At 36.1% G+C, this 20,830-nt stretch overlaps 1 protein-coding gene across 4 annotated transcripts in view; it reads left to right on the top strand.

Moving 5' to 3' along the window:
• Nucleotides 1-20,830, top strand: part of ATRNL1 (attractin like 1) — a 469,005-nt gene that overhangs the window by 163,606 nt on the left and 284,569 nt on the right. For all 4 annotated transcript variants that reach the window (XM_071563466.1, XM_071563465.1, XM_071563470.1 and 1 more), the window contains exon 21: nucleotides 2,645-2,697. In XM_071563466.1, coding sequence (XP_071419567.1) covers nucleotides 2,645-2,697 — 53 coding nt within the window. The remainder of the gene's footprint in view (nucleotides 1-2,644; nucleotides 2,698-20,830) is intronic.

The following is a 20,830-nucleotide window of genomic DNA, read 5'->3' as shown; positions in this document are numbered from 1 at the left end:
CTCTTTTCTGTGTTCTTGTAAGTGTGAAACCTGTGGTGCATTAGATGAAGTTTACAGACTTTTTTTTTATGAATTCATGCTTGGTTTTATTTTCTGTGAGAGAAATAGGAATAAAAGTACCAGAAAGATATATGTGATGCTGCAAAACCCTGGGTTCTGGTAATTACTGATCCAGAGGATATGGTTTCATCTGATTAGAAGGGTAGCTGAATGGAGAAGGGAAGCTGTATGGAAACAACTGTCTTTTTACATAATTATTTTCAATATTAAAAAAAAAATCACTCAGTCCCTGGGTCAAATCACCACAGGTGAGTGGTGTAGCTGGCCAAGAGTTCTCAGTGGAATTTGTTTGGTTTCTCCCCATGGAAAGTTGCACATCTTATTGTTACTGGGAGTTGGGTATTGCTCTTCAATGTCATGCACAGATCAGTGCCATGAGCAGTGAGCAGTAGGGTAAGTTTCTTGCCTTCATCCTCAGACTCTAAATACAGAGTTATTTTTAATACATTTTTTTCTTCAGGTATAAACCCCAAGCATATTCTGAATACTGCCTGCATTTAATATTCTACTTTGTCTTTGAAACAATTCATAAGAAAAAATATTCCTTTTACAAAAATCTCTATCATGTTGTTGTAATTTGCTGCGTGATGTACTGTCTCATTTATGTGACACTCTTACATACCAGAAGAAATTCTTTTAAGCTCTTCATTCAAAGATGATCCTTTTCCCTTAACTCTCTTTCAGAATTCCAAACCTTAGACACTTTCAGACACGAATCTATTTTTAGAAGCATAATCTGTTTGAGTAGCAAGCTGTTCTTTGAAGAATTTTGTTAGTGTTTTGTGATGTTTAGAAAAATTCAGGTCAGGCAGACCAATATGATTACTTGAGATGATTTTCTCCTTTCCAAGTACCTGCAAGAGAGTTACTTGAGGATCAGACCCTCTTCTAAATTCTGTGGAAAGGACTATAGGGCCCAAGTGTCTTTGTGAACAAGACCATAAATTGCGTGCTGCACTTAGAGTTGAAAATAGGGGGCTTTGTTTCCTTGGATTTATTATTAAAATTATTATTTTAAAAAGGTGTTGAATTTCTGTATAGTTGGCCCTGCAAAGGATTGTCATGCTCATGTGAGATCAGGAGTGGACAAGGGCAGAGTCTGGAATATTTTTTCCATTTTTCCATTTTAGTGCTAAGTTATTTTCTTTGTGGCATTGCTACAAAGGGTCAAGGGGATTCTCTGCTTATTAATAAAAATTAGCATATTAAGAATCAGCAGTTAGAAACTAATGAGGAGACCAACAGAAATACAAACATAATACAGTCTTCAATTGAAATGATATGGCATCCAAGTTGGAAGGTATTTTTAATATTATTCACAAATATAATAATGCAAAAGAAAACAGGAGCGTGCAAATTAAGTTTCTTAGAATAAAGTAATGAAAAGGTAGTCCAAGATATTATGTGATTCAGATTTCCTCTGGGAAAATATTTATATGCAATTTAATAGGCAGCGATTAGCTTTTTCTTTGTTTAATGAATCATTGTGTATATTTAATAGAAAACTATAATCTTGCTGGAGACTTCTGTGACAGAGCCAAAAAAAACAAAAGCAGGTTAATAATTTCCTGTTAAGATACTTGGCATTTTTAGAGTATGTTATATAAGTGAATTTGATCACTGTGAATTTCTGTAGGATATTTCATCTCCCTGAAAATAACTATATCTTACGAATAGAAAGCTGTTGCTCCAGCTCTTACTACATACACATCTTGGCAGCAGCATCAGGGTGTTGTATCAGTTGGAGTTCCACCAGGTGGCTGGTGAAGAGGAGCCATTGCCTCTGAAGGTCAAGTAGCTGAGACACTGCTGTGCTTATGAGCTGTACCTCTGGCTCCAGCTCCTGGTGCCATGGTCTGGTTGCAGCTGCACAGTTTAGCCTCTTAGAACAGATAGTACAGCTCTGGATCCCCTCTAGGTCCACTGTGCTGCTGGGGAAATGTAGTGATTATTTTATTCTTTGAGGATACTTTGTGGTTGCTTTGGTTTTTGTTTTGTTTTGTTTTTTTTGTTTCTTCTAATGCTTGTTTGGTTGGTTGTTTTCCTCTATTGTTGCTATTGTGTTATTTTTGTTTTCATTTGAAGAGTCAGTAGTGCTTCAGGACTGTCTGTGTTAGAGGGGAACATACTTGGGAACACTTTCCGCAGACAATGATCCTTCTCACAAATGCTCAGCTGTTGTCTTGGGGAGGGCCAGATCACAACCAGCCAAGGCAGGAAACTGTCCCTGAGGTGACAGGGACAAAGAGACTCAGTGCGTGGGTCCCATGCCTGGCTCTCCTTTGTTCATCAGTGAACCCACAGTGCTGAGTCCTGCAATGGGCACTGACTTTAGGCAGCTGACTGAAGTGCCTTAGTCAAGGGCCCGGTCACTTGGGGTTTCTTATCTAAGGAAAGAAAGGTGTCTCCAGGAAGTAGCACACCCTAATTAACAACTATATCAAATGCTTTTTATTTGCATGTATTTGTGCTACTAGTAATAAACCCCATGCTATTTGAATAAATATTCTAGCTGCATTTTTATTAAAGTTATACTGTGTTTAATGGGAGTATTTGGTTTTGTCTTCTTTTTTTCCCCCTGCAGCTGTGACTCTGAAAATAGATATCTTGGAAATCCACTTAGGGGAACATGCTACTGTGAGTACTTGTATTTTTAATGTTATGTACTGAATGGTTGGTTATATGTTATGTGATAATTTCATTTTCTTGGAAAACCAGTATATTTTTCTTGAGATTTTCTGAAGTTGCCCACATTGATATTTTGGCTGAGAAATAAAATGACCCACTGGGCTTCTCTTATTTTGTCCACAAGAATACAAATGAAAGTCTTGTAAGCATTGATTCCTTACACCTTGCTTAGAGAGACTGACCAAGCCATGGGGTTATTGTCTGTGTCTCAACATATGTGAATGAAAGGAATAGAAATGGTGCCCTTGCTTAAAAGACAGACTTTCTGTGGGGAAATGCAACCAGGCTAAAGAGCACAATTCCCTGGGGCCATTCCGAGTGCTTTAGCCAGTCTGCCTCCCAGGGACAGGGGCACAGCTGCTCTCCACAGTGTCATAAAATGGCACTGTGTGTCGTCTCCATGTTCTTAATGTTGTAGAAAAGGTGCCTCTGGCAAATTTACTTTAAAGCATTACAGTTTTGATAGTCATAGTGAAAGACCTGAAGGGATGAGAATGGTTATTACCCATGTGCAGAAATCCCTTAGTGAGCTGTGCCAATTTTGCTCTGCCAATATCAATGTTAAATAGTAATTTTAATCATCATAAAAACAGATGGGATGGTGGAAAATAGTTTTACCTTTTGTGACTCTTCCACATATCTACTCAGTGTCAGACAATGAGATCCATTTGTGTATTGTTTCTAACATTGTTCCCACTTCAAACTTGAATTTAAACATGAAGACATATCTCTGATCATATTTGTGACATCTATTCTGATTTGTGGCCCTATTTGTTAACATTTCATTTTAGAACATACACAAAAGCTTTACTTTAGAATACCTTTAAGGCATCATTTACCTAATAAAGGAATGTTTCTTGTCTTTACTAATCTGTCTTTCTCACCTTAAATGGTTTGCATCTGCAAGGTATGTTCTACAGAATAAAATAGGCACATACTATATTATGGAGGCGAACATATCTCCAGGCATAAAACATTTATTCCTATTGTCAGCTATTAAAGACAGTGTGGGTTATTTTGATTTTTTTTTCTCTGGCATGTTAAGTTCAAATGTAATTCTTTGCACTGGAACACAAATTTTAAATGTTGTAGACCACGTTGAAAATACTCCCTGAAACTGTGTCCTAAAGGTACTGTTGATCAAGAAATTCAGTTTCATTTTTTCTTTTTTTTTTTCTTTAGATAAGATGTGCTTCTTATTTCAAAACAGAAATTTCACTATTTAGAAGAATAAATTTTTGTATTTATATAATTTTTTTTTTGTTTAGAGGAATATGATGAGTAAATGAGAAGTTCATACTTTGAAGACAGTGTAATATAGACTGTTTTGGATATGTGTGTCAATGTTTATTTGTCCTTTAAAAAGAAATGTTATTAAATTTAAGAGATGGAAAAGAAATGACAGTAATGAGATTTGTAGACCTCTGGCACCTCCATGAAAAACCTTATTTTTTTGCTATCATGTTTCAGACTGGTTCTATAAATCATGTTGGAGACAAATTGCACTATATTCAAGATGCCCTTTCACCTTTAACTCACTACTATTATTTGTCTTCTGTAAGATTTCAAAATATTTTAAATATCTTCTTGTTTAGAAAAGATAAATTTTTGTTTAATACTTTCAATCATTTAAGTACCAGATAGAAACAATTTTCAGTTATTTTATCTGGAGGTAATAGGGAGCCTGTGCTAGCTAAAAATAATAAAACTGTACCTTTCTTGTATTTAGTGGATGATGCATCCTAATGGAAATAATCTATTAATTTATGGATAACTGACTGACCTAAGATCTCAATGACAATTGCTTATCAGCACAGTTCATTCCCTGCTAAATCATGTATTAAAAACATATATACATAATAAAAAGATGCTTCAATTCCTTATCTATATAAATATTTTAAATTATGGCTGTACCACGTTTCAGTTTGGTACAAGACAGACATTTAGATGGTAATTTTTCTGTGCTTATTTCACTACTCATTAAGAACCTTTCTCTTTAGACACTTATATTGTTTCTTTGCCTCTTTTTTGGAGTGAAGAAAGGTACTGGTATTGACATCACTGGACTATTTAAGATGGTAAATAAAAATAGAGGTCACTAATGGGGAAGCAGAGACTGTTTTAGTTTCCTCCTTATTTGTTTCCTTTCATAGTGATGTAGGAGAGTAAACAGAATTATTATGCTGTGTATTGAAGAAGTGATCTGAGCACAAATGAAAACACAGGAAAAGTACAGAAGGGTCTTGCATGATGGGAAAGAAAGGGATTTGGATAGGAGGTAACACACTCAAACATTGCGGGGACTAAACCTAAATACGGATACTGTGCTAAAAACATCAACAGAGAGAGCAGCAAAGCCATCAAATCCTAGAGATAGATAAGAGGAGCAGTTCATTAAACATCAGATTTCATTCTCATATGGCATTTCAAAACATGGCACCACTGGACATGAGAATAGTTTTTCTACTTTAAATTATCAAAACTTAATAGAAACAGGGTAGGAAATGCGTCACAGACAGGGCATGCAATAGTGTATTATCCAGATTGTGTGAAAATCATTGCACATGGCTGATGTAAAATTATTTTCATTTCGTTCTTCATGATCTCAATGTATTATTGAAAATGTACAACAGAGAGAATGAACTTCTCCGAGGGCAAGAGAATGAGAACAAGCCTCATAGATATAAAAATCAGAAAAATAGTGAATGTATAAGAATGTGAGAGCAGCTGCACAGTGAGCTATGGATTCCAGTACCCAGTTGTAAGAAGTGGCTGAACGTGAATGCCAGAGGAAGAGCACAGCAAATGGATAAACATCTAGTGGTAATTCTCTCTTCACATCCCACAGTTTGCAGCTCAGGAGCTTTGTGAGAGAAAAGATTTGTTGAGCTGAAAGTGCTCGATGTGCCATTGTTTTGCAGTATCAGAGAAAATCTTATGGAAGATTTCTTATACATAGTAAAAAGAATACGAATGCAAAAGAAAGCTTTGTGATTCTAGAAGCTACAGTTCTGTTTGTCCATGTAAATACCCTTGTAGTCTGAGTACAAGTCTGCCTCTGGCTGTGCTTCTGCCTTTCTGGTAGGGAGCTCTGTATCCCTCAGTCTTTCAGTTGAAAGCCAATCTTGCTGTGAACGATCGGAAGCTGATTCAATCCATATCAATGAATTCTGAGTGGAGGCCAGAGATGGTTGTGAAGCTGACTTATGCATGTACACCAACCATAAATATACCATTTTGTGGGGCTGCATTTGTATTTATTGTTGTTATTGTTGCTTGGCATGGCAGCGAGGGTGATGTATGGCGGTGACACCGAGATAGCAGAGTGTGCATCCAAATGGCAGGATTAGCTCCTCTCCCGTCAGCATCAGGAATACATTGCTGTCAGTCAGAGCTCCTGGGTGCAAGGGAACATGCAGCAAAACCAGATGGGTTTAGACAGATTGGGAGGAATCACCGGGACAAATGCCACTTCTGTGATTTTGACTTGGGTTATGTATAGACACAAAGCTTTAAATCATAAATGGAGACATAGTTAAACCAGTGTTCCAGAGAAAATGAGAGTTTAAATTTACAATTCATGATTTCTCACTATACAGAGGTTGAAATATAGGCTTGCTAACAATCATTTGTTTTGAAAGGGTATGATGCTTTCCACAATAAACCTCTCTCAGATAGTCATGTTTCTAGGGCCAAAAACTGTCCAAAATGTCTGGTTTGTGTACGTTATTTTGAGTGTCACCATTCCAATGCTACATATCAAACAAGAAGCACAACTGATTCTAATAGTACTCCATGCAGAAGCACGAAAGCTTACAACTAATCAGTGCTATGAGTGTTAATTGTGTTGTTTACCTGCATAGTTAGAATTTCCATATGAGCTGAGCACTCAAGATTTGCCCATTCCACTAGAAAAATTCCTGACTAACACAGTAAAGTTGAAAAAAGCACATGGATTTACATAACTTAGTTTCTTACTCCATTTTATCCTTAAATATATGTTTAGAAGCAATTTTTTTTGTTGTTATCTCTGGGTCCCACCATTAACAGTGAAGAGTGGGAAAGAAAGAGCTTCTCCATTTGGTCCTCCAGACTGGCTGTTCTTTTCAACCAGGCAGCAGTAGAGTTACAGGGCAGCACTCTTTAGACTGTGAAGTTTTCAGGCATTCAGGAAGGTTTTGTCAGCCAGCACAGCCAGATTGTAGTCACAATGCAATAAAATTGCAATAAATTAACAATTTTAATTGATCTAGTGCTCATCTTTGGGCTGGAGGGACAGTTTTGTGGGACTGTGACTATCTGTGAACTCCAAAGAACTCAGGTGCAGCTTGTCTTTCACATTCAGAAGTGAATTATATATCCAGAGTAATGCTGTAGTTTCCTGTGCTGCAGTGCAAGCCCAGCCCACTTCTAGGGATTAGAACCTGACCTTTGAGAAGGATTAGAGAATCCAGAAATTAATAGAGGTCAGGAGGGATGGGTCATTTGTGAAGAGAATTAAAACAGGGAAGGGGCTGAATGATTTGTAGCTTTTTATAGAGTTTAAACCTATTTATTGATCATATGCTTCTGATGCAGATATTTGTTGGATTTACAGCCTTTAAAAAAGAGAAGGTCTGAATATCTATACATAAAAAGGCTGGAAGAATGGATAAATTTTATTTGTTTTCTAGGTTCAAGGTGTTTCCTTCCACAGCTCTTTCTATTTTTTCTCTTAACTCAATGTTTTATGAAATGTGGTTTGTGGATGTCTTCACACAGTGGCTCATCTTTCAAATGATCTTCTGGGATGAAGCATGAAAAGAAGGAGGATGGAAGGCCCATGTGCAAGAAGCCTTACGGGTCAGGTGTGCTACAGCTCAGTGGCACCCATTGAGCTCTCCTAGTCCATCTCTGGACATACAGGGAGGAAATAGGAAGCCAGAGTACACATTGCTAAGTTTAGTCTCTATATTAAAAATGTCATCATAATTAATAGTAGGAAAAAATAAGTTTTTCAAATAGGTTTTGGAAAAGTTTAATTAACTGCTGTTTTTCTACTTAAAGTAAACCACAGGAAAAATATGTGGTCTACTAAATATTTTGCAACAACTTCTTTGGGATTGACCTGAATTAATGGTTTGTGGCTTTACCATGCCATTCTATACTCTGAACCATAAAATCCTATTGCTATCCTGTCTCTATTTATACCAAGGGAAAAAGCAATAGTGTTATGAGTTATAAAGAGATTCCCTCAGTATGTCAGCAACTCACAAAGATGAAGAATGATACTTTCATGTGCAAAATCGGTGAGGAAGTATGAAAGGTACATTCAGTAGAAACTCTCAAGATAGTATCTTGTATCTGTGTGGGGAGCTGGGGACAAAGAAGGCAATTTTGCTTCTGGCTGAAGAGCCTCGTAAGGATTCTAGACCAGTCCTGAAACTATATTAGCCCCTTTACTGCTGACACACCAGGATTTCAAAAAGGGAAAAGCAAAGGAAAGTGCTAGTCCTTAGTTATAGTCCTTGACATTTCTTGAAGTAAATTTGTATTTTAATTTAAATTTTTTCAATTATATTGTTATGTAATGTTTGTGGTGCCTGAATAAAACCCAAACACTTGTTTCTTTTATGTGCTTTATGTAAAATTTATCTTCCTTGCCAGAATTTAAGAAGTCTACCTTTTGATATCTGGGCCTTGGACTGAAGGATTTCTTACTCCTTTAGAGGTGCTATTTTGTATTTTTTCTTTCTGACTTTTTTTTTTTCAGTAGAATTATCTAGAAAGATGGCTTGATAGAGGATGGGTTATTAAATGTAAATAATTTGTGACAACTTCTAAAGACTTTTTAGAAATATCAGCTCAATACTATCAGCCCAAAATACAGGTTAGGCTTAATCTGATTTATTATGTTACAAATGTTAGACTTTAATAAAAAGGAGAACTAAAACTTAAAAGAAATCTCTAAATACTACACTAAATTTTATCTCAGTGTGTGTAGACAAACATGCTTGTATGTGCATTCAGGGACATGACATCTTTCATCCAAAAACTGTAAAAAAATTATCCAGGAAAATGTGTACTAGAAGTACCATAAAGCACTAGGTGGCAGACTTGTTATACTTAGAGAAAAATGAAACTCAAGAGCATTCCAAGGAGAGTGTTTTAGAAGATAAATAACAATAGCACTATAAGTAAAACTGTTAGCAGGGATTTTCCAGATATTTAAAAATTATGTTGAATCTTAAGGGGCATAAACAATAAATCTTAGCTATTGAAAGGGTGTTTGTTTTAGCTGAGTTGTGAGATGTGTACCCGCAGTGAGATGCTTTGCTACTGATTTGAAGAATTCATGTTTCCTTTTGGGACAACACTAATTTAAACTAAATACATATTGTAATTGTAAAGCTGTCATGCTTGATTTAAAATAATGAGTTCCACCAATTACATCTAACACTGATTGACTTTGATACAGACTGAAACAGTCTATATTATTTATAAATACAGTAGTAATAATGACTCACATTGTCTTTTGAATACATGGGCTTATAAAAAATTATTTGGAAAAGAAATCTTCTTAGTGCTCAAAGATTCTAGTGGAACAGATTATAATTTAAATCAGAAAATTCTAAGATGGTTTGAGAAAAGATTAGCCTCAGCAAACCCACCATCTCTGAACTTATAAAGAGCAACAGACAAACAGAGTCTTTGCCCCGAGCTAAAATAACTGCACAAACCAACTGTCGCCTTCCAGAGAATTAAAACAGAAACAACAAGAATCTGAAGCTCCTAATAAAGTATTATGATCTCACCCCAGGCTCTGCATACTCATTTGCCAAATGCTAGGTTGGCTTGCAGCTTTGTTGGGCAGGCTAAGGAAACAGATTTGCTGCCAATCATTTTCAGATTTTACTGTGAATTGGAGAATCTTTCTACGTATGTATTTACTTCACCTTTTTAAAAACAAACAAACAAACCCATGCTTTATGTTTAAAATGAAGATTATTTTCTTTCTCTGATAGATTTTGCTCACATATCAGTGAATTTACCAACTGGCATCCTCTTACAGATACTATTTAATACCTTTTTCCAAAGTAGGCAAAGTCAATTTAGTGGTTATTCATTTAGAAATGCTACTCTGTCTCAAAAGAAGATGAGCTCTACCCTGGACAAACTATCTTTATAACTGCTTAAGAAACGAAAAAAACATGTATCATCATATATGCAGATAAAAGTCTGAATTACGGGCCTCTTTCCAAGGGCTCATAGTAATTTTTATATTATAATTTTTCTTGCAGTGTAATATGTAGTATTACAGGAAAATATGTATTAGTATAAAATATGACTCTATAGAACTACAAATTTTGAAAAAGCTTGATGAGGTAAGAGTAAGGGACTCCATGGCTTGGAGACCTCCTTCAGAAGGCATTGCTTTGTAGGGTCTGAGCCCTTGTGTGAAGCAGCTTTAGATGAGCAGGAAAGAGTTGGAAATACCTACATATATCCAACATTTTATTTTGTCCATATATTGAGCTGGAATTCACAGGAATGTGTACTTTCTGAATCCTTGTTCTGTGTGTGACTTCCAAACATCTCCAAACAGACAGGAACTGTCACTCCCAAGCACCTGGGAGGCCTTAGAGCTCTCCAGGACTGGAGCTGTAAGGAGCAAACAGCACAGGGAAGGATCCAGCAGTGTCCTTTGCTTTACCTTCTGACAGTGAAGTGAAAACATTTGTGGTGGGTTTGCATTGCATTGCTTCACATGCTGAATTCCCAGGGCAAAGAGAATTCTTGATCAGTGGGAAAGATCTACAGTGAAATCTTAACCAATTGAAACAGGAAAAAAACAGACCCTGACTTCAGGGTCTTATCAGTATCTTATGGTATGTGGGAGAATTTGTGTTGCTTCCTTGGACTGGGAGTTCTTGCTCAAACTAGTGCATTATTCCATCTCAGCTGGGGTCCTTTCTCCACTGGCAAACATGGAGCACTTGAGGATAGTTCAGCCTCTTCCACTGTTCCAGGCTGAACCCCTGGTGCAGGTGTCCCATTGGTGTCAGGACACTGTTCAGGTGTTTCCGGGGTTCTGAACCACCTCACCTGGGCACCACTTGGAAAAGTTGAGAGAGGAGTCAGTAATGTTTTCAGCTTTAGAATTACTGCTGGGAAGCCCTTGCAGAGTCTTGTAGGATCATTTAAATAAATTGAGGTCATTTCTATCTCAAGATTTTGACAAAACCTTGGATTATATAAACTTTAAGAAAACTTATACTGACTTAAACATGGACATTGTCAAATTCAACTCTCTGACTGGGTAACTCAGCTCCTTTTCATCATATTGTAAAGTAGCCTATAGGTCCTTGATATTAATTTATTGCCACTTTTTCTTAGCTTGAATTGTGAATATTGTTTTAAAATATGTTCCAGATATGCAACCCCTTGACAGCAAAGTGTAATCTGGTAGTCATTTGATATAAAGGGTAATGCTGACATGAAATGGAAGAGCCAACTGTGTGAGGTCAAAAAGCAGCAGTGTACACCAGCAGAATAGGCACAAGAGCAAAGTGGACATTAAGGGAAAGTTGAAAAATGTATCTGTCAAAGAGTATGAAGATACACTGGTAAAGAAGTAATATATATATATTTGATTTGTCTTTCTATGTTATGGGAAAATAAATACACTTTACTGTGTTAGCCCCTTAAGGAAATGCCACGGCCATCAGAATAATTTTGGAAAAATGACAAGCTATGCAAAATGTGGGAAGAAATGTCTTAAAAGGGCAACAATATCACATTTTTTTTTCATCAATGACATGAGAATTTGAGAATTCTACTCTTCAGTGGAAATAGGTTCTGCTTCTCTAAGTGTTTTTGAAAATATGGCAAGACATTTTAAAGTGTTTGAGCCTTTCATAGTTCTAGGAATAGAGAATGAAAGAGAAGATGGAGAGGTCATTTTTAGAAGGAACAACAGACTAAATGCAGGAAAGAGAAAAATGGAAATATTGTAAAGAAGACAATGTATGACTATCTCATGCAAATATGTCACTTCATGTTTCTTGGCAAGGGTTGCCAACCACAGCCCGTGCTCTCTGAAGGTCAGTGGGAGATGGTGTGGGCAATCAGTGCTTTTCACATACCAAGAACAGGCAGACTCAGTGTTTGCTACAGTTTGCTGTTCCTTTCTGCAGGATAGTTCAGTTCCTAGAAAAGTTGTGTCAAAAACTTTGTGCCTGGTATCTGTCAAAAAGTAGTGGTAAGTCTCAATTGGTCGGCATTAAGCTAATCATCTGGAAAAAACCCAAACCAAACCAATAAAAGAGGAAGAGATTTGCACATTTCAGTTCGCAGCACTTTCCTTCTATGGCCAAAAAAAAGGTAATGAATTAGTGAAAGCACAGCTGTATCTAGTTCCTGATTTATAGAAAAAAATAGTGCTAGGAAAATAAAATATTTTTTTTATTGTCTGGCAGCTGTTTGAGGTGGAAATTGAGTTTTCTCAGTCACTTTCAGGAAGGAGACAGTGAGCTTTGCTGCAGTGGCCAATGTTGCCTCTCTGAGGCAAGGAATAAATCTCCTCTGAAGGATGGGTGACTGCATTGGGGTTGAGGAAAACAGCCCCTGGGGCTCCATTTTTCCTTCCTCTGTTATTTCAATTTGCTTATTTTAACCAAACTGTTTATTATTTTATGTGCCTGACTGCCAGTCCTAAGAGCCATATTTGTAGGTAGTGGGGGAAGGTTCATTTTTTTTCTCAAGTTTGTCACTCTATATTTTACTCCATACTAAGCTTTGAAGTATTTCCTCCCATCTGTTTTATAGACTGTGTAAACTGGATTAGGAAATGTTAGACACGTAATCTCATTTGTGAAAATTTTGAATTTTAATATTCCATCGATATTTTTTCTGAATTAGCACTCAGTTCTTAGCCTGAGCCATGTGAGTGAGAATGTTATTGGAATCAACAGATTTTGCTTGAAACACCCTTGATGGTGTTTGAAATGAAAAAGTGCTTCTATTACATTTTCTTTTCAAAGTTGTAATACAAAGGTGTTTCTACTGCATGGAGATTTAGCATATTAGATATTTTACAGTCTAAGTACCTGTTGCAATTTGCGACTGTGAGGCAGAGGATTCTGCTCAGTGAGGTGCATGACATCATTTCTGTCCAATGTGAAGAGCACATTTCCTGAAAGGGTTCTGGATTTATTCACTGTAAAAGATTTTAATTCTCCGACCTAACGCGTTAATGTGGTTTGAGAGACAGCAAAGAAAAGCAGCAAAGCTGAACCATCTCAACTTCCAGTTCTATTGTGTAGTTGGTGCAGGTCAAGTGGAGTCCTGTGACATAAGGCATGTTCTGACGTTTGGGCTGTAGGTTTAAAGCTTCTTAAGCAAAGTTCAGCTAAATAATGGGAAAAAGGAAGGAAGAGAATTCTGGAAACGTTGAGATATTACAGGAGCACCTTCTCTGTGGATATTATAGCCAGTTTACAAAGTGAATGTTCTGTCTTCTTGTAAGGCCTGATTAACCAGAAGTTGCTTATTGAATTGTTGGGGTCTGTGTTCAGTTATTTGAGAAACAGGATAAAAGCTCTCCTAGCAATCCATGTAGAAGTTATTGTGTGGCTAAGTTCTGGCTATTCTGAATTTACAGCAGAACATGGTATTTATATTTTGCCATGCTTGTATTATGGGCATTGATCCATGTATAAATGAAATTTTTAAAAATAAATTTATTTCTAAGAGAATGAAGTACTTATTTTAGGGATTATAGAATAAACTGAATATTTTAAGAGCAAAATTTAAAATAACATGAAAATGTGACTGCTTTCATATACTATATGACAAGAAACATTCTTCTTTGATAATAATACATGAACTCAAACAATAATTTAATGCTGCTGTTTCTTAGATGTGCCACTTCTGTTAGAACAAGCAGATCAGAGATCCCTTTAGTGTGTATAGACTGTATGACTAAAGAAAAAAAAAATTAGGATCAGGTTAAATGACGTTGAATGTTACAGTTGTAATATTAATTAATGTTATAAAGGGGGCAATGCATTCAGATCACTATGAAGAAAATTTCATGGAGGGAGATACTGGAATTTCTTTCATAATAGTGAGGTTTTTTCCCTTGGTTTTCTCCTGTTTATATTTTTCTCCTACTTTTCTAACACTTCAAGAACATTAAAAAGACTGTCAATTGGGACAAAAGTACATTTATTGAGCATTCCTAACTATCAAGTAGTAACACTTCTACTTCTGACAAATAACAGTGGCTGTGCCATGAATTTTGAAATGCTCCATCATTTGAGACATCTTGACTTTTTTCTAAAATTGATGATTAAATACCTGCCAATTAGTGCACTCACTTTTCTTTCTTGTTGCTTCTTTTACCAGTATTTTGTTCATAATTCTCTAGTCACTGGTTTCCTGACTTTGTTTATAGACTCTGGTCTTGAGCTGGGCTTGAAATGGGGCTGTAGCTTTTCACAGAAACCCCATCAGTTGTTCAGGTGTTTTCAGTTAAGAGTTTCATGAAACAAACCAAACCAAAAAAAAAAGAGATTGCTTAAAAACTTCAGGAACATCACCTTGAGACTACGTGTAAAAGACCTCAAGTTATTGCATATGTTTTAGATCAGTTTTTAGATCTCAGTAGCATCTACCCTTGTTTACTATAACATTTTCATACCTACATATTTACTTCTGGGTCAGTTATGGTGAGATGCAGCTTGCCTAACTAGCTTTTTAACACTTATATCTCCTAACTAATTAACCTGCTGGGTCTTTCTTTTTAGACCTTTCCAAATAGCAGCTGAAAATTTTATGAGATAAAATATTTCTGTTTAAAATCAAATTTAATTACCAAATTTGCTGGTTATGACAGTAATCCTTTTGTCTTTTTGTGGGCTTTTTAGCCTAGTACATTTTTCTAAAGTCCACTAAAAGAAGCGATGAATTGCTATCGCTGTGTGTTTTTAAAGACTTTGAACTTCAGTGAAATTCATTCTCACACGCTCTTTCTTTAAATGGAAAAAAGGCATAAAATAGTAAGTTCTGGGGTATTTTGAAGCTCGTTGTGCTCTGATTACATTTAACAAAATGCAAGTTTTTGGTCAAGACTTCACAGTAAATGACTTTTTGTTTTATCACAATGAACAAGTAATGTCAGACACCAACATATTCAATACAACAATGGGAATGAGGCAGTGGGTAACTGCTCGATACAGAAGACAGAGGGATGAATCAGGCAGCTGCTCTCAAAGTTCAGAACAATTATCCTGACTCAAAATGGTCTGGTGGTAACTCCCCAACTTTGGTGTAATACAAGTAGAATTTCTTTTGGTCACAAATGAATATGACTTACAGCATTTGATAATGGAGTTGGGTTTCAAAAGCAGCATTTGTGCTGATAGAGAGGAGTATGAAAAGCTCTGTTCTCAACAAACTCTTGCTGGAAATAGAGAACAATCACTAGAAAGAGTAGGAGAGAGACAAACCGCCTGTGCAATGAAGAGGTGAGAGTATGAGGTTTAGAATCAGCATGAATAGACAGATCCATAAATAGAAAACTGTGGGAAGACTGACTGTGAGCAGTCTGAAGTTGCAATCATGAGGGAGGTTCTTACAACTTTAAATGATATCAAGAATTAAAAGTAGAACAGCACTAGATTTTGGGGTTTCTATTCACAAAATTGTTCTTATCATTAGTTATTGGGAAAAACCCCTCACCTAACATTTATAAAATAGAATAGTTCGGTTGTAGCTGGGATTGAGCCCATGTTGTGAGTGGGTCTGGTTTTGTATATCTGCCTGGCATATATTGCAGTACTTTTGGCTTAGAACTTTCACTAAACTTTAAATTTGCAGCTAAAATGAATAGATATATTTCTCAGAAATTCTATATATGTATGAAAGTCTTTTGCCATTTTGTTCAGTTTTGGAAATGTGTTTTAAGAAACTGTGTGACAGGAGCCATGGAAGAATGGCCAGTGGCCAAAGTTGGAAAGGGCATGAATGTGTCCAGTTATGTATGTTCTTATTCCCTTTCTGGGATTCCAGGACCATTCTTCCCTTTTGCTGAGAGATGTAAATGAACTGGGATGCTCTCTTGGAATGATTTGGTCAAAGGTAAAGTTAGCTCAGAAATAAAATGATTCTCTAGAATTTCCTCCAACCTGGTTCTTAAATTACTTAATAAACCCCATTTATTGAAATATCCTATATAGGCAGTGGGTGCAGGGAAGTTGAAGAATTAAGGTTGCTGTCACAATAATTTTTTGTTTGCTTCATTATTAAGGCATGATTGTACAGCTTTTAATAACATGGCTGCATACTAGTTCCCAAGGAACCTTTCCTCCACAATACACTGAATGAATTTTTTGGGAATGAATCCATGATAATGTAATGGAAAGATGAATGTATGTTCCTTTTCTATTTTGTTGTAAAAGTGGAAAGAATTACTATGAATGATGGAAGGAACTGCAAAATAAAAATGTTTATATGTAGTGTTATATAATTCAAAATATTATGAAAAATCGACTATACATTTCAAATTGGCTGCTCTTGTTTAATGGATGGTTTTGTCCTTGGTCTCTCTGTTTCATTTCCTGTCCTATAAAATGAGACTAATAATGCCTTCTCATCTACAGTAATGTTGTAACAAATTCATTAACTTTTCTGAAGAAGTTAGAAAATGATAGTGATGAATACTATAGAAAGCCACATTAGAAATTAATTCCATCTTTAGAAAAGGCTGGTGTAGTGTGCAGTAAATGAGGCATGGGCCCAACACTGAGTACTGAACATGGAACAAAGTGTTCAATAGCTGCCCATTAGGGGAGCACTCACCCAAAAATAATTCACAGGCACCCTTGAATGTACTGGTTCATTTTACAGTCTTAGTACTCCTCTGTAGCATACCTTTTCATGTATAACTTTATTACTAATTTATACTAAACATATTCCATTTAATTTCCTTTTTTAAAATAATGATCAGTGTAATTATATGTTCTCTCAGAGTTCCAGTGGCACTCAGAGATACTGAGGTGCTTCTGTCTGACCTTTGTTCTTTTGGTAATATTCTGGTATTTTAGGAATCACAGTTTTCTTCCAGTACAAAAGTTTGAGTATGGGAATCAGTCTGTTCCTTGTTGGATATAAGTATGAAAATTCCATATTAAGCCATCTTAGCCATATCAAAAGTCATGGACCTTCAGTAAAGAAACAGAGTGGTTTCTTGAAAATTACCAGCAATTATAGGGTTAAAGGACTGCTTTGAAATTTATTTTCCTCATTTAATTAATCATCTTTCTTCACCTAATTATTGTTATGTTCTCACACGCTCTTTACTGGCATTTTGAATTGATTTTAATGACTCTTTTTGACTGTGAAAGCAGTCAAGGGTTTTGAAAAAATCAAAATAGAGATGTGAAAAAACTCAATAATCATAAGTCCTTGTTTTATTTGACCACTGACAATGTCAGGATAGTATTGTGGTCTTATCTCCCAACAGTCTTTTAGTACTTTACTCAATGATTTCAAAGACAAAATGAAATGTGGATTCTGAATACTGTGTAGAGAGAAATAAGATCTGAGCCGTTGGCTCTGATTTTGTGGAGAGATTTCTGTGTCCTCAAGAACTTTTCCTGTGAAACTGTAGACATAAAAGTTCATAGATTATAGATTATAAACTAGAGTGTGGTTCTTTAGATTCTGTCTCGCTGCTGCTTGAGTTACCTGTATCTTATATCAGATTGAAGATGAAGGTCTTGGCTCATATCTGAGCATTTTGGAGTCTTTTTTACCAGCCCAAAGAAAGAAGGCAGCACTGGGATATGCAGTATTGCAATGGGATAGTGCCTCTGTCTCTTCCTCTTGCCCATTTGGAGTAGGGAAACTCTGAACATCAGATTTTGGTGTATTTTTTTTAATTATTTCAAACACACTACATGTAAAAATGTAAACATGGAGGATATAGATGACATAAATATAATGAAGTACTGGATACCAAGAATTTACTAAAACAATCCAAAACTAAGATGGAACTGCCTTTTACATATTTCCAAAAGATGGGGGATATGTAAAAGGGCAACAAACTGTTAAAAAAATAGTGCTTCAGGTAAATCCTGTTTCAGTTAATTTATTAAAAAATAATTAAAACAAGCAACAGTCATTCTGTAATGTCATTAACATCTTTTCTGTAGGTAAGAGAAGAGCCTGTGCAGTGTTCAAGTTAACTGCCTAATCTATTGGGAAAATCATTGCAGCTAATTGACACTTGGTGAATTTAAATTGTGTTGAGAATTCAGTTTATATTGAGGAAATATATTTTTATAAAGGTGGGATTCATATTTTAGATTTTTTTTTGTTCTCACAGAAAATGAAATACTCATCAAAATTAATCAGAGTGCACCAAGAGAATCAAGCATTTTCTTTTACATTTTTCTCAAACAATTCTATATGTCTATATATTTTGGATGTTAATGGTCATTGATAATATTTTGATTTCTACCTCTTATGAAAATGTTATTTAAATTTATTTTATTTTCAGAGTTCACCAGATTTTAAAAGCAGTTTTAACTTTTTTATTTCTTTAAGTCAACTGAAAGAAAAATATAGGATTGCTTTTATCAAATGTTACTCATATGACAGTGTGATGATTATGTTTAGTATTATCTTTGTTCTTCCATTATCATCCCTTGCTACAGTATAAATAGAGTGAGATTTTTTTAGTTTCTGTTTGTATGTGCCCCAACCTTCTTTCCTAATTGAAGCTTCTGTTCTGTCTGGGTCTTCATAAACAGCAACACTTATGAAAATCTCATGTGTTTATGTAAAGGGTAAAAGTACTTATGGTGACTTTTTAAATGTTTAAAGTAGAAACAAAAGCACATGGAGTAGACTCTCAGGCTTCTTTAAATTCTGTTTGTAATTCTTGTATACACAACAATGTGTATCAACATATGTATCAACAGGATATACGGAATGTACTTTAAATAGCTATTTCTACATTTGGCTGTTATATATTTGGCCACTTAGACGTTTAGCTATTGAGAACAGGTTGTTGAATTCTAGTCTGTATTTTGTATTTATTTCTAGGCTAAGCCGCCTGGTTTGGTTGGCACTCTGTGCTGGCAGATCTGGGGTGATGTGCTGTGTAGCTGCTCAGTTTCTGTGCACTTTGGGTGTATTGGCATGTGTTGTGTTTGAGGGTTGTGTTCAGGGCTTGGCAGTGGCAAGGAAAGCTGCAGGCTGTGGAGGGTGGAGCCTTCTGGAGGAGAGGGAGGTGATATTTGCCCTGAGAGCTGCTGCATCCATGTGGGGGAAGAGTCTCTAAGGCATAGAATGAAACAAGTGGGGAGAGTGAGGAAGGATAATGACACAGACAGCAACAGGATGCAATGGGCAGAGGAGAGTCTTCCTTACGATCCCTTTTCATTTCTGCTCTCACTTGACATTTTCTCTTACGTTAGTTCTACTAACTTATACTCTGTTACAATATGACTTTAGAGACTTCCAGAGATTTGGTATCTGAATCTTTAGAATTGGTCCAGACATATTATTAAGTTTTGTGATCCTCACTCCAAGCTATGCAAGTTCTTCAGCCCACTTTTGCAGTCTCAGAAAGAAGGGAAAGAATGTTTGCTCGGTGTCAGTTCTTTCATTTGCACCTGACTTTATTTGCACTGGTGAATCCCATAACTGCTTTCAGGCAGTGCTGTCAGCTTCATCCAGGTCATCCACACTTCAGGGATCTTCCCTGAATTAGAATTGTCTAGAGACAGATAAGTATTTCTGCTTTGCAGCTTCCCCTCTGTGGCCAAGGTAGAGATTTAATGGTGTGTCCTATGGCAGGTCTCTGTGGAATTAAAGACCATGATTTGTGTTAGTGCTTCTGGACATTTTCCCACTTGGTAGGGCTGGCTTGGTGTAAGTTACAGGTCCTTTGGCAACTTTGATGAATCCCAAGGTGGGTTCATGTGTTGGCTCTCGAACTGCTCTTGAATAACACACACTGTGGTGCCCAAGGCTTTTTGGTGCCACAGGTGAGATAATGTGTGAGATTATATAACAATCTGACACTATTAGTGGAATAGCTAATTGATTAGCCATTGAATAGTGGAGTAATTAATTAATAACACAACAAAATACTTTAGGATATCTTGGGTATAAAAAGGCTCTCTATATAACCAACCCTTACTATTTTTCAAAATGTACTGTTTCAGAAATGTACTGTAGGCAGAAATGAGGTAAAAAATGTGGAAGTATTTCACTTATTTTTTACAGATGATAAATTTATGAGGCACTGTGTATTTTAACATGTTTTGTCAATGTGTGTACTTTTTCTGCATTGCTTGAAAACGAAGTTCATAGTTTCTTTGCTTTTTCAAGTAAAACATAAATTTAAAATAATGAGAACAAACAACTACAAAACCCAGGAAAAAAAGGAGTCCTGGTATTTTAAAAGTAAATGACTGAAGGTTTGTTTTTTTTTTTAAGTTGTGTGTAGAAAAGCTATTTATTCCTATGACTGGGAGACAGGAGTGCCTGTGTCTATTCCAAATTTTGTCTTATGGTGGGATCTTAACTATATGTCTGCTGGTCCTTTGGCTGATACTTTGCATCTCTGAGAGGACACAATCTGGCCTTAGAAGGAGACTGTAGTATGTTTAAATGGTAATTTTCTCTGTCTTTTGAGCAAATGAATGGTCCAGTAGGCTTGTCTGCACTTCTTGCATCTTGCAGCTCTTGCTGCAGCCAGAATTTCTGGAGGAGTGCGTTCTGTGGTGCTGCTCCTCCATACCTTTGCAATAAATCTTTGCAAAGATTCATGCCAGAGCAGTCATCTGTATTTTGTGAGATTCCAAGTTGACCAGATCAGAAGATTTAGCTTATCTGTACATTATCCCTAGCCTTTTGGCCTTGCTTCTCATGATTATTAAAGGATTTATTAATGCATTTAATGGGGTCAACCTCTATTTGTCATCTTTTCCTGTCCTATTGCCTTTAAATATGTTTTGGTGCAACAATAATCTTACTGTTAAACATGTAGATATGGCACAATAGAGTCAATGAGTCTTATTAATTA

This window comes from Pithys albifrons, chromosome 9 (assembly GCF_047495875.1).
Source record: "Pithys albifrons albifrons isolate INPA30051 chromosome 9, PitAlb_v1, whole genome shotgun sequence".
Classification (NCBI taxonomy): Eukaryota; Metazoa; Chordata; class Aves; order Passeriformes; family Thamnophilidae; genus Pithys; species Pithys albifrons.
Note: the sequence above shows the minus strand (reverse complement) of the source record. Positions and strands in the feature narration are given on the sequence as shown.